At 47.7% G+C, this 15,487-nt stretch overlaps 1 protein-coding gene across 1 annotated transcript in view; it reads right to left on the reverse strand.

The window, feature by feature from the left end:
* LOC135913800 (astacin-like metalloprotease toxin 5) overlaps positions 1–15,487 on the reverse strand; it is an 86,861-nt gene that overhangs the window by 14,918 nt on the left and 56,456 nt on the right. Inside the window, exon 5 of the mRNA XM_065446492.1 lies at positions 251–426. Within this exon, the coding sequence (XP_065302564.1) occupies positions 251–426 (176 nt within the window). The remainder of the gene's footprint in view (positions 1–250; positions 427–15,487) is intronic.

A 15,487-nucleotide genomic window follows, 5' to 3' on the forward strand; every position in this document is an offset into this window, starting at 1 on the left:
TGAACAAACTACTTGCCGCAGCTACCGCGGTAGCTCGATTAGTTAGAGCATTGCACGGGCAATGCGGAGACGTGTGATCGTTCCCCACCTGCGGCAAGTTGTTTATTCACCCAGTTTTATTGCCAGTAATTTATCATTTCTTTAATTCAATTGTTAAGTACAAGTAATTTCCCGTATGTTTTCCTTGGTGTCTTTGTTTGTGGTCTTGTCATGACATTTTCTTAGAATGTACGTTGAAATGGGGGCGTACCTTCTTTCGCATTTTCGGTGAACACGTCGATGTAAATGTCCCTGTCGGAGCGTGAGTGCTCGTGGAAGAAGCCCGCGGCGTGAAGCAGCTCGTGCACCATGGTGCCCTTGTAGAGGCAGCCAACGCCTAGCGAGACTGGCTGAGAGCGCCCCAGGCGGCCGATGCCGGAGTAGCACCTGCGAGCAGTTTCAAACGCCGCGCACGCGCACACTCAGTTCGGACTTGTGCTATGCATGAAAAAGGAACAACGTTCGAAGCAACTGTGGGATCTATACGAGGACAGTTGAAGCACTTTCCCATGTATTTTCAGACGATCCTCGACTCGAAGCCCTTCTTCTAGTCTATGATGATGATGGGGATTTACTGGCACCTCCTTTGAAACAGGCAGTGGCAAATAGTCACTTAGCCTGCTTGAGGTACTCAGGGGCGCTATATCGTAAAGCTATTCCAAATGAGAGCAGCGTTTTGACCAAGTTGCTAATTCATTGCTCAAGTATTATTGCGTATTATCTTACATCCGCGTCTTTTTGTTGCGTAATAATAATTCAGCAATGATTATTCCAAATGTTGCCATTCCAATTCTGCAAGCAGCCCTCCCTCCGCAATTGGCGAAAAAAAAATTTTGACCCACCCCGAATTGCGCCTGCCTGTCACGCGACGACACGTAAACGGCGAAAACCCCCCATATGGTGACATGTACACACTGTTATGCATGATTACACCGAACGAAAGAAAAAAACAATTGCTGAGTCAATGTCTTTTTCGCCATTAGCGAAAAAGGCGTTGTTTGACCAATTGCTATCGGTCAAATGTTTCCGGGCTGCGACCACTTTGCTTGTATGTCACGCGACGTCACAAAACCACGAAAACTCACCACGTAAAAGCGACGTGTGCGCGACAAAGGCGCATTAATATGTCTAACAAAACAATTTTTTTTTCTAGGTAGCCGTAGACTGCATGCCCCGTTCCAAAAGGAATAGAAGACGACTGCCCGCCGATCGCTGTGCACTCGCTACTCGCAGATGCCGGGGAGCATGGATTTATTTGCGCATAATAAAACAATATGCGTGTCAGTGCAACGCTATCGAGACCTTTCGACACTTATACGACACTGCTGTACCAACTCCACTTTGCTGAGTATCTGTTTTAGCGGCATTTTTAACATCCCGTTACACGCCACCGTGACTTTCGACCAGCCACCGCAAGCTAAGTAAGCGAAAGCGAACCAACCACAGACGCTGGCCCCACCCGCCTCATCCGGTTGTCTACTTTAATAATAATAATAATAATAATAATAATAATAATAATAATAATAATAATAATAATAATAATAATAATAATAATAATAATAATAAGAGGGACCCCAGGGATGTGGCATTAGAAGAAATGCAGCGCGAAAACGCACAATTACGTACGGTCGTGCTACAATTAACCCAAGAAATTCGAGACATTAAACAGTCGATGGCGCAGACATCTATACCTAAACCTGCTTTAGTCCCGACTCCCGTCACGAACGGTAACGACAGTGCGGCGCCGCCCACAAAGAAACGCGCGGCGGCCAGCTCCGAGTCTCAACAGCTCGAGAACCTCGAATCAGCAGTAAGTGATTGGCGCAAAGCACATGTCACGATAAATGACTGGCGGAAAGAACAAGAAGAAATGAGGAAGCTGCTTTCAGAAATTCAAACCGGGATCCGCAACATCGGCGTTGCGGTCAATAACCTCACTGCTCGTACAGACAGGGTTGAAATCCATATAGACAAAATCGAGACTCACTTAGGCCTTCGCCCAGGCATGCAAATGATGCCCACCATGGGCCCTACAGTCATTCACCCTAGCCCAATTTCAGGTAACGCACAAGTACAGCACCACGATGGCCAGCCCCACTAACGAGCTCGTGGTGTGGCAGTGGAACTGTCGGGGCTTCACTAAGAAGCAACCACTGCTGCAACAATACGTCCGACACGCGCAACCCAAACCCGACATCATAATGATACAAGAAACAGTAGGTACCGTACCAAAGCTTCCAGGTTACACTGCGCATGCCTCGCCGATTCCCGTTGATCGCGGACTTGCAATTTTAATTCGGAAAGGGACAGTAGCGCAAGAACACAGCGTAAGCGGCACACATGCGGAAAACATGCTTGTAGAGCTCCTTCCCAATAGAACACGCAACCACAGTGTATTTCTCCTCAACGTATATTGGCCTCGAGCTCCACCACTGGAAAAGCTGGCGCCACCGTCGGCGTGACGTGCTAGGAGGGATCACGTGGACATAGCGGCCGCGTCGGCTGCTTCGGGCGCGCCGAAGCGAGCTGAAAACGAGTTTAAATTCCCTCCAACGCTGCGGTCCTCATTTAGTGGCGAAATTTTCCCGCTTCGAGTGTCTCCTTTACAACGCTTGAAAGCACTACAATAGGTAGTCGCCGCCCTTGAAGGCGCGCAACATGGTAGGCATACTGCTCGGTGCCGCAGGGCCGGACGCACGTAAAGGAGGCCGGTGTCAGCCTTATTCACACGTAGCCGCAGGACAAGAAGCTGCGTGAAGCTTGGCTCGCGAAACATAAAACCGGCAAACAGTCATCGGCTACAACTCGGGTATGCAGCAAGCACAGACGCGAGGAAGATTTCTGCTACGGCGCCCGGTCTGCGATGTTCTGAAAACGCGCACTGAGAAGCTCGCCCGAGCCCGCTGCCCGACTAATGTCATGACGGTTTGGTCTATGACCTTGTGTACTAGCAATTTCAATGGAGTGGAAAGGCAGCGGTAAGAAGCACATTTAAACAAAGCATGGCATATGGTCATGTTTGTGTTATGAATTAATGCACTGGATTACAAAAAAGGAGCAGCGGGAAATTGCACGTTGACAACACCGATAAACATACAGTGCGACGCAACTCGAGAAATAATATTGAAAGGTCAAATAATTTAGAAGAAAAAAAGATTGAATCGTCGCGACGGCACATCACAGTCCCCGTAGGCATCGAAGTCTCCACAATGAAATTACTTTGGAACAGCTCTGATAGCACCCACGCATCAATGGTTGCTTCTTTTCTGTCAAATGCTCATATTCTGCGGCCTGAAGCTCATGGCACGGTGCGAAAACGCGCGCGCGGAGAAAGCGAAACAGTGCGCGGACAAGCATGCAGACGCGCAGTCGGTCGCTGCGAATCAGCGCGATCGCTGCATTGAGGGTTCGTTCTATGACACTCCATTTAGTTATACAAACACTATAAGAGCATATTTCACATAGTTTGCTCTCAGCGTTTACCTACCTTTCACGCAAGAAGCCGGTTCGGGAGCACAGTGGCGTTCACTGTACGTATCCGGTAAAGAGATAGCGTCTGTAAACGATTGTGTGCTTTCAGTTTGCCCAAGATTATTATTTAGACAGTAAGAAACTTCTCTCGTTTCGAAAGTACTTACAGAAATGTCCGGGAGAGCGCGCGCGTGGTGTTTTCAGTGAGCGCTGACAGCAAAACCTATGAGGAGCGCGCCACGTGATCCCTCATACTACGCCAGCGAGGCGCTTCCGATAGATGGCGACTACGTAACTCCTCGCCGCCAATAGTAATCCGGCTCACTCACGGGCTCGTTTCCTCTCTCTGTTCCGAGGGGCGTTTGCCTTGGCGGGCGCAAACCCGTTTCTGGTGGGGGGAGATTTTAACGCCCCGAACGAGGCCTGGGGCTATGGCTACACTACCGCCAAATGTCGACGCCTGTGGCAGGACCTACATGATGCCGAATTAACTCTTATCACCGATCCCACGGCGCCGACCCGCACGGGCACCTCTACGGCACGGGACACGACACCAGACCTGACGGCGGTCCGTAACATCCCTCAAGCAATGTGGCGCAATACCTTTGAAGATCTCGGTAGTGACCACATGATCATAGAAACACGAATTCCTCAGGCGGGTACACCCCCTTTCCCTAAGCTGTTCAAATGGAAGGACTGGGACAAATTCCGAAAGCAGCGAGCTGAACAGAGAGGTGAGGAGAACATCGATGACATCGAGGCATGGATGGAGACGCTCAACGACGACATGAACAAGGCGACGCAGAAGCTCGCACCCGAAGTCCAGGCTGACAAGATCGACAGCCGACTAGCCCACCTCTGGGAAGCTAAGACGTCACTAAAGGCAAGATGGAAAAAGCAAAGGCACAACCGAAAGCTTCGTAAGAAGATCGCACATATCAATCGCCAGCTGGAAGAACATTGCCGGACCTTAAGCCGCCAACAGTGGTATGACATCTGCAACGCGGTCGATAGGCAGCTCCACAATGGCAGCACGTGGCGCCTCCTTCGTCACCTCTTGGGGGAAACGCAGAGCAAGTCTGCTCAGCAAGCAAACCTGCAACGCCTTTTGCACAAGGAACAGGCTACCACGAGTGATCACCAGCTCGTGAGAAGCCTGCTAGCCAAGTACTTCCCTCAACGGCCCGATGTTCAACACGGAGATTACACTGGAGAGACAAATGTGACACTCGATGAAGAATTTCACGAGTCAGAGATCCGCGCAGCTCTCCACCACCTTAATGGCAAATCAGCACCTGGGGTGCTATGCAGGATGCGCCGAGTTTCTCGTTCACCCGAGTTTTACCCGAGTTTGCTCGGCGGCAGTCAGTGAACGGAGATAGTGTGAAACGCGCCGAAGCTGCAGGCAAAAACATATGTAGACAAAAAGCCGCGTATGACAACATGAGCGCACCCTGCGCGGCGCGCTGCTTCAACGGTTCAAGAGCAGAAGGCTGTAGAACGAAATGCGCCAGCGCCGCGTATTGTTATCAACGGATTATCGCTACTTAGCGATACCGTGACTGTCCCGCTGACTCTCTGCACACTTGCCGTGAGCCGCTTGCCACGCCTTTCCCGGGCGCGTCAAGGGCGTGCCCCCTCTTTCAGGCGCTATCTCTCTTTCCTCCATCGAATGCGAACGGAGTACATGCGGCGCATTCTTGCACCTACACTTTCACTCAAGCGAATACGTTAAAGTACAACAAATAAAATAACGACCATTTTTATTTTTTTAAGTATCTGTTTTTCGTTTTCAGCGCTAGAAATTTGTGATGACAAACGGAGATCGAGCAAATTATTAAATTTTGCACTTGCCGCGAGTGGCGACAGTGAGGCAAAAGCTTAGAAGCTGTACATTGAAGCGGGTCGCACGCACGAGGGCGTTCAGACCATAGAGTTAGTAGAACAACTCTAGAGGAAAAGCTGGGCCGGAAAAGTGGGAACCTCTAGGGCGCCGCCCTGTTGCTACTGGTCAATGTGGCCAGCGCAATTACTATTGAAAGAGCTGAGAACAAGTACAGGTCACCTTATGCTTTGTCACCTAAAAACGCATACCTGATGGCTTTATGAAGGTGGTACGTTAATATTAAGTTTACAGAAAGCGATCGCTAAGTCCGTGACTTATATAAATCACGATGTACGCATTCATGCAATAAAGGATGGCGCGAATTTCGGTTTCGAATCTGTTTTTTGGATGCGTAGTAGTTTCGTTTGACATGCGATCGCGCGTCGACATCGGACGCTATGACACACTCGTGCCTTATGTGCCACCGAAGCCCCGAAGTGGTCTCGCATATACCTTCACATGTAAGTAAACGAATTTATCTCCTTGTTGAGAATATCACGCGAGTAGGCAGCTCTTGTGGTACATCACAATCGTTCGAGAAGCGTCACAGTAGAGCATTTTTCTGCATGCGGAGCGGTGTTTTTATTTGCAGGTTTCCCTTCAGTAGGAAATTGCTGGACAGGCGGACCAGCGCACCGGAATTGTACTGGCGAAGCCACAAGCAACTCAAAGAATCTGTTTAATTGTTGCACTTTGAACAATCATGCTTCTACAAAGGCCACAGCAGAAAAACAGCCTGATGACCGAGTATTTCTGTGTCACGAAGTAATCAAGAGGCGAGTGCCTAATGCGGACGAAATAGAGTGCATCGAGACTTAGAACGACAGAAAGCTGAGCTAGTTCGTAAGGATTCATTATGCAAAACAGGTGAGGCGTGCAGACAGGACACAAGAGTAGAGAAGTGGGCGGCGCGCGTGTTGTTTGCTTGTAAATACTCTACTCTTGTTTCCTGTCTACACGCCTCACCTCCGTTTTGCATAACGAGTGCATCAAGCCACATATTTATAGCTTAGGCGTTTTATTAACTGTGCAATATTTTCAACACTTCCTTGCATGCCATTTCATGTGGCATATCTTTTCTGGTCACAAATTTGTGCAGCGAATCTATTTGCATGATCGACTCCGGGCCTGTAGGACCGTTCACTTGCACTTGATGCTGAGTCTTTTACATGTACCCATAAACTGCAGATATGCACATCAGATCCCTGCGAGCACTTTCAAAATTCAATTATTTTCGACAACAGGCACATATGCAATACTGACATAATCCGGAATACCACTAAGCAGCTGGGACACATTTTTGTTGACCATACTCGCAGGTAAAATAAGTACATCATGTGGACAGCTCCAGCTCATTTTCCTTAAGTCAGTGTGTACAAGGGTTATGCAAAAATAATTTTTTTCTCGCGCGCCGATTATTTTGCTTTATAAGCAAGAGAACCCACCACGTTAGTGTAACGTATCTTGTGCATCACACTAATATGTGCTTTCATTTACCAAGTGAGATGAATTACTTTTATGGCTCATTCAGTCATATCACACTGCAAGCTGCATTCATCAATCTTCAATGGGATTTTGCAAATGTTTAATGAAACATGTTTCCCTTTTATGCAGATATGCAATGGCAAGCCCTTCCGTGTGTTCCAAAGGTAAAATTTAAGCTCTAAATTAAAGAAGACATTTCTAGTCAGAAACAAGCAAAAATAGTGAATGCAGAGTATCAGAAGCCCAAGGTACAGAAATTATGAGAAGTGTCGAATGATTTTAAGGAAAGAGTCGTATTTAAAAATGCAAGACCCTTTAGTGGAAGTCAAGCAAGTCAATATAGGTAGAATACTCTGCAAAATTATGCGAGTGAGGGGATGTCAAACAATGGGTCAGGAAATGCATTGTTTTTCTGCAAAACAAAAGCTGATTGCCATTACATAAGTCACTTTAGCATCATGATAAATTCAGAAATAAACCAAAAAACAAGACACGCAAAAATAAACAAAACATTTAATGATATTTCAGCAGAACTTTTTGTTGGGCTAGTTGGTGCATATTACTGAAGTACTATAGTGCCAAACAGACGACACAAGAAGAAGAGACACGGACATAAGCGCTCGTCCGTGTCTCTTCTTGTGTCGTCTGTTTGGCGCTATAGTACTTCAGCCATTTAATGATGCTCTCTCCACACTGGGATAAATAAAAACAAACACATCACATCTAATGTGGACATATCAGATGCCTTGTGAAACATAAAGGAACAATTCAGTTTCGAGCTATGGCACTTGCCGCATAGATGTGGGGGGGCCTTGCACCAATAGTGATAGTTACCGCTGCATCTAGAAATTGAAAGCATTCGTGCAGACAAGGATGATTCTTTATATTTTTGGCTACCACTTCAAATGCCTCCACCAAGTGTTACAATGCTGCACGTAACCATACTAAGGATCTCGCAACAACACCTGCAGGTAAAAAGCAGAAGCAGTCAAAGTGCTGGTGTGTTCTGGACACTATGTTTGAAAACTTTTAGGCAAGAAGAGTGCAAGAAGCAGACATAACTGCATTTATTTCCATAACTCCCCATTTAAATGGCCTTTTCTTTTTGCTTAGACAATGCCTACGCCTAGCCACAGCAGCTCCCTCATACAGACTCCGCAAACCAAGAGGCCGTGGAGGCAAATGCAGGTAAGAGGCAATAAGCAATAGCACTGGTATCGACATTCATCTAATTTCTTTTTATTTCGTTTAGGCAGCCAGCACACCTCGAACAGCCACCTTGACTGCAGGTGTGTCACCCTAGTCGCCAAGGAAACATTTGAGGGAAAGTGACAGGCAATGTGAACAGCCACTCCTCCATGTAAACAATACTCTTTCTCTCGGATGACTCCTACGCCTCACCACGCCAGCACACTTGTGCACAAAGATGCCGCAGAGGCACGTGCAGGTCAGAGGCAAGAAGCAGTGGCACTGGTGTCGACATTTACCCAATTTCTTTTTCTTACACTGAGGCAGCCAGCACACCTCGAACAGCCACCTCGACTGCGGGTGTGTTAGTTGATCCCTGTTGTACATATGCTCATAATAAACTTCAGTGAACTTGAACTTCATAATAAACTTGAAGGCAAATGGTACATTGATGCATTGTATTTTTGAACATTTATTGTACACATACAATATATGTTATACTTTGCAGTGCTACAGAGCGTATTTTGAAGCTTCCCCCTATATTTTGCACCTTTAATTACGTATGTGTTGTGTGGCCCTCAATGCAGTTCATGTTGTAGCAGCTGCTTTGTCTGTGTATCGCACATTGGCTTAAGCTCGTGATATCCACATACTTCTCTCACATATACAAAATAAAGTTCTATGTAGTCCTCAGTGTTACAACAAAAAATGAAAGTAAACAATCCGATCGTGGAATTATGTTTATTACAGTGATTCCTACGACAGTTACTGACAAGTTGACAACTTGAACTGGTCAATCGGTCCATAGCCTCCTCTATTTTTCAAAAATAAAGGAGCCTATGATCCGTCATGGCAAGGAATTGTATGTATACATAAAAAAAAGGGGGTATGTGTGTGTTTGTAGTGGGGGTATAGGATTAGGGCGGTACGAAAAAATGTACCAACACCGTCCTCTAGACCCATTCCGTTGAGGTACCGTAACAAAACGTATTATGCATAAAGTTCATACAACCAACTCTGATATTACTACAGACGCCAGGCGACGCGAGCTACATTTGTCATGATGCATTCGCGACTGCACCGGATGCCCTCCACATTATTCTCGTTAATCGTGCTCACTGCGCCGAGGCAAAAGAAAGACCATGGGCGCAGGTGCCTTTAAAGTATCTCGACCTTGCGAGGCACGGCTGCGCGTGCCAGGGGAGCTGTCCGTGCGAACACTCCCTGGCACACACCTGCCTCGGCGGCCCCAACCTACGTACCGTTCTGCTTCGAGCTTTGATCCCCCCACTGTCCCTCGGGTGCCCTGGAGTTCCTGCGCCGCCTGCTCTACTACCATCTCAGGTGCTCTCCTGAGACTTCCGTTTGTCGGTTACATGTGCCCTACAGCTGGATCATTACTTATAATAATAAAAAACCCGATCTATCGTCACGACGATAGATCGCGAAAGCGGCTTTTGCAACATACCGCGCCCGTGCGAAGATAATTACGGAACGCCAACGAGGAATCTGACCACAGCTTCGAGCTCGTAACGTCGTCGAGTGACACTCCTGCAACAGGCGTGACCGCTGAAAACCGCATACCGCCAGAAGCTTGAACAGGATCATCCCTCGGTTGCATAACTTCCAGCTCTACGGCCAACATGGACCACACCCACACCATCCCGCAACATAGAATAAAGAACCGACTTATGAAGCCCAAACACACGGCTGCACGCACACATCACAACACTTCAAGCGAGACGCCATGCTGCTACGCTGCTACTGTTGCTGGATTAAAACTGACTACTGTCACCAAGTCTAGCAAGCGTCTCAAGAGCTGGCAACCTCGGCGCGTAGCAACATGGCGGCGCTCTTGAGGTTCCCGATTTTAATGCATGGGCCCTATGGGTAGCTTGTCCTCTAGAGTCAGTATAGTAACTCTATGGTTCAGACGGTGATAAGTCGCCTAGGGGCGCTGCAGTGCTATTCTCAATAAAGTCGGTGTGATCCATGGAGGGTCATGGCCACTCTTTCTCAATTAGGGTAATAGAAACGCTGCGCCGCGGTGCGGCTGATCATCGCAGGCGCTTCACTAGGCTATTAAGGCCCCTCCTTTACCGACTATAAACGATACAACGGTTGTCGTTGCAAAATGGCGGTATGTTATTTTAGAGTGCGTAGTGACGCAGTTCAGTGAAAATGTACGAATTTATGTTTGTGCGCGAAGCCTCTGCGATACACTGCGAAAAGTGCGTGCTTCCCAGCGACACAATTCATCGCTTGTCATCGCTTGCCCAGTGAAGGTGCCTCTGAGCGCATGTACGCAGTATATGAGTGTTGCGCAGTCGAAGGTGCTTGCCGATTACCTCTGCTGGAGCCAGCAGCGATCGCAGATGGATATCGTAACGACACCGCAGCACTCGCGTTTTGGCAGGTGAGGGCTCTTGTGGGCAGTTATGAAATCAGGTGTTGGAACTGTTGAGTGCGCAGTGCTTGTGATGAAGAAATGACATTGCGCTGGGTCTAGAAGAGCGAGTGATTCTCGGACGCTGATCGTGTTTACGACGCTGTGGCTCGGTTCATCACCGATGACAGAGCAGCCAACTCAAACGACTGCTGCAATACGCACGCACTCCTCAGCATCGTCGTCCCCCTCGGCGCATCGACGCCTTGCAAGCAGCTACAGTGACGTGCAGATAATTATTTACTGTGCGCTACGCGCCACAATGCAGGCAATGAAACCGTGTTGTGGGGCCATCTCAGCCCGAGAAGATGTATGCATAAGCCAACGACAGTCAACGCTTTTTTTTATAGTGGTGCTCAGTATATCACCGATGACAGTGCGTTGTGCGTGTTTTATGTCGCCGGTCAAGATTGTTGATGCCTCTCAGCTCGACACCGCGTCGCTGTTGCCGGAAGTTGGGCGTGGCCCAACTGTAGTGGGTGCGAGCACAAGAGTTACATGGCTCGCGCGGGGCGTGACCTCTGGTTCTGATTGACAGGTGAACTCGTGCTAAACTCGTACATCGCGAAACCCCCTCCGAGTTCAACTCGGGAACATGGCGGCGGCAGCAGCAGCCTGTTTCATTGCATCCAGCAGCAGCAAGCGTCAGTGTGAGCGTCTGGACCCGTTCACCTACATGACCGACGGGGAGTTTCAGCGTCATTTTCGCCTGTCGAAGACATCAGTGCGCTGGCTGTGTGACGAGCTAGGCAAAGACTCTCGTCTGAGGAGACAGCGTGGCGGGCTTCATTCGCTCACCGTCGTAGAGCAAGTCATCTGTGCCCTCCGTTTCTATGGGACTGGGAGTTTTCAGGGAAGCGTCGGCGCCGAGCGTTACATTGGACGTCATCAAGGGTGCGATCTTGTACGCGTTCCAAAATAGAACGGAGGCGGTCCGTTCTATCGAGCCGCACACAGTTGGTCAGTTTGAACGGTGAAGAACGCCATGACGTCAATTGTGAAGTGATATCTGCTGTCAATCATTTCGTCTTGTCTGCTATCGGACGAACGCAATGGAACGGACCGCCAATTTCGCGACGGAAAGAACGGACCGCCTCCGTTCGAGTTTGGAACGCGTACAAGATCGCACCCCAAACTACTGTTAGCCACTGTGGCACAGATGTGTCTGACGCGCTTATCGATGCGGCAGTGCGTAAGTGGTGGCTAGCTTTCCAGAATACTGCGGCTGAGAGGGCATATATAAAAGAATGCTTCCTACTTCGTGGGAACATTACGAACGTAGTCGGGTGTGTCGACGGAACGTACGTAGGAATTAAGGCGCCTTCAATGTCAGCCTTACTGTGATAACATTGAAGCAGTGTTTAGACACGCCACATTGCCATGTTAGTCACTTCTGTGTAGCTGACTTAAATTTTGTGTTAGCGACATCTCACATGGGGCTGCTTATGATGCTGACTTTTTCGCTGGTTGATGACTTTTTGCCGATTGTTCTACTTGTCTGTCAGGGTGCCTTCCAAATGGCTCGCTTTCTTGGGAAAGAGGTTAATTAAGTATAAATAGAGAAATGGATATCACAAATTGTGTGAAGTAACCTATGAATCCTAATCTCATAAAGAAATTGGGTTTCTTCATTGGTGAAGTTACTTGGGTGAGGGTTGCAGCGGTGGCGTAGAAGTAGAACACCCGCCTCGCGTGCAAGAGGTCCTTGGTTCGAATCCCGGTGCCGGCAATTTTACACCAGATTAAAAAAAAAGAAGAAAAAAATCCGCGTGTTGATAAAATTGCATAAAGAGGCCTGGAGTGTGGCCTGATCCCGGTGACCAGAACCGGTAACGCACTCCCTCACCAGAGCAGGATTGGCCACCCTGGTGCAGTACTTGGCCACAACCTCCTATATGAACAACACAATCAAACCCCGGCCCTCAGTCCCCAGCAGCTGCGAAGCAACTGACCACGGCGGCGGTCAGACCTGCGACGCTGCAGAGGGTGCTAAGAATCACTGGCTCCGGACAGGCCGCCATTGGAATATGAACCTGGCAACGTTTAACGCTAGAACCTTATCTAGTGAGGCGAGTCTAGCAGTGCTATTGGAGGAATTAGAGGGCAGTAAATGGGATATAATAGGGCTCAGCGAAGTTAGGAGGCCAAAAGAAGCATATACAGTGCTAAAAAGCGGGCACGTCCTGTGCTACCGGGGCTTAGAAGAGAGAAGGGAACTAGGCGTCGGATTCCTGATTAATAAGAATATAGCCGGTAACATACAGGAATTCTATAGCATTAACGAGAGGGTGGCAGGTCTTGTTGTGAAACTTAATAAGAGGTACAAAATGAAGATTGTACAGGTCTACGCCCCTACATCCAGTCATGGTGACCAGGAAGTCGAAAGCTTCTATGAAGACGTGGAATCGGCGATGGGTAGAGTGAAAACTAAATACACTATACTAATGGGTGACTTTAATGCCAAGGTAGGCAAAAAGCAGGCTGGAGACAAGGCAGTGGGGGAATATGGCATAGGCACTAGGAATATCAGGGGGGAGTTATTGGTAGAGTTTGCGGAACAGAACAATATGAGGATAATGAATACCTTCTTCCGCAAACGGGATAGCCGAAAGTGGACGTGGAGGAGCCCGAATGGTGAGACTAGAAATGAAATACACTTCATACTCTGCGCTAACCCTGGCATCATAAAAGATGTGGACGTGCTCGGCAAGGTGCGCTGCAGTGACCACAGGATGGTAACAACTCGAATTAGCCTAGACCTGAGAAGGGAACGGAAGAAACTGGTACATAAGAAGCCGATCAATAAGTTAGCGGTAAGAGGGAAAATAGAGCAATTCCAGATCAAGCTACAGAACAGGTATTCGGCTTTAACTCAGGAAGAGGACCTTAGTGTTGAAGCAATGAACGACAGTCATGTGGACATCATTAAGGAGTGTGCAATGGAAGTCGGTGGTAACTCCGTTAGGCAGGATACCAGTAAACTATCGCAGGAGACGAAAGATCTGATCAAGAAACGCCAATGTATGAAAGCCTCTAACCCTATAGCTAGAATAGAACTGGCAGAACTTTCGAAGTTAATCAACAAGCGTAAGACAGCTGACATAAGGAAGTATAATATGGATAGAATTGAACATGCTCTCAGGAACGGAGGAAGCCTAAAAACAGTGAAGAAGAAACTAGGAATTGGCAAGAATCAGATGTATGCGTTAAGAGACAAAGCCGGCAATATCATTACTAATGTGGATGAGATAGTACAAGTGGCTGAGGAGTTCTATAGAGACTTGTGCAGTACCAGTGCCACCCACGACGATAATTGAAGAGAAAATAGTCTAGAGGAATTCGAAATCCCACAGGTAACGCCGGAAGAAGTAAAGAAAGCCTTGGGAGATATGCCAAGGGGGAAGGCAGCTGGGGAGGATCAGGTAACAGCAGATTTGTTGAAGGATGGTGGGCAGATTGTTCTAGAGAAGCTGGCCACCCTGTATACGCAATGCCTCATGACTTCGACCGTACCCGAATCTTGGAAAAATGCTAACATAATCCTAATCCATAAGAAAGGGGACGCCAAAGACTTGAAAAATTACAGACCAATCAGCTTACTGTCCGTTGCCTACAAACTATTTACTAAGGTAATCGCAAATAGAATCAGGAACACCTTAGACTTCTGTCAAGCAAAGGACCAGGCAGGATTCCGTAAAGGCTACTCAACAATAAATCATATTCACACTATCAATCAGGTGATAGAGAAATGTGCGGAATATAACCAACCCTTATATATAGCTTTCATTGATTACGAGAAAGCATTTGATTCTGTTGAAACCTCAGCAGTCATGGAGGCATTACGGAATCAGGGTGTAGACGAGCCATATGTAAAAATACTGAAAAATATCTACAGCGGCTCCACAGCCACCATAGTCCTCCATAAAGAAAGCAACAAAATCCCAATAAAGAAAGGCGTCAGGCAGGGAGATACAATCTCTCCAATGCTCTTCACAGCGTGTTTACAGGAGGTATTCAGAGACCTGGATTGGGAAGAAATGGGGATAAAAGTTAATGGAGAATACCTTAGTAACTTGCGATTCGCTGATGATATTGCATTGCTTAGTAACTAAGGGGACCAACTGCAATGCATGCTCACTGACCTGGAGAGGCAAAGCAGAAGAGTGGGTCTAAAAATTAATCTGCAGAAAACTAAAGTAATGTTTAACAGTCTCGGAAGAGAACAGCAGTTTACAATAGGCAGCGAGGCACTGGAAGTCGTAAGAGAATACATCTACTTAGGGCAGGTAGTGACTGCGGATCCGGATCATGAGACAGAAATAATCAGAAGAATAAGAATGGGCTGGGGTACGTTTGGCAGGCATTCTCAGATCATGAACAGCAGGTTGCCATTATCCCTCAAGAGAAAAGTATATAATAGCTGTGTCTTACCAGTACTCACCTACGGGGCAGAAACCTGGAGGCTTACGAAAAGGGTTCTACTCAAATTGAGGACGACGCAACGAGCTATGGAAAGAAGAATGATAGGTGTAACGTTAAGGGATAAGAAAAGAGCAGATTGGGTGAGGGAACAAACGCGAGTTAATGACATCTTAGTTGAAATCAAGAAAAAGAAATGGGCATGGGCAGGACATGTAATGAGGAGGGAAGATAACCGATGGTCATTAAGGGTTACGGACTGGATTCCAAGGGAAGGGAAGCGTAGCAGGGGACGGCAGAAAGTTAGGTGGGCGAATGAGATTAAGAAGTTTGCAGGGACGGCATGGCCACAATTAGTACATGACCGGGGTTGTTGGAGAAATATGGGACAGGCCTTTGCCCTGCAGTGGGCGTAACCAGGCTGATGATGATGATGAAGTTACTTACTATGCAGAATGCTGAATTTTGGTCATGCGTAATCTATCGGCCGTACTATGAAACAGCAAGGTATTGCACAGTTTGTTTCAGCGGGAGATGTGGATGTTGCGCCAAGC

Source organism: Dermacentor albipictus, chromosome 6 (assembly GCF_038994185.2).
Source record: "Dermacentor albipictus isolate Rhodes 1998 colony chromosome 6, USDA_Dalb.pri_finalv2, whole genome shotgun sequence".
NCBI lineage: Eukaryota > Metazoa > Arthropoda > Arachnida > Ixodida > Ixodidae > Dermacentor > Dermacentor albipictus.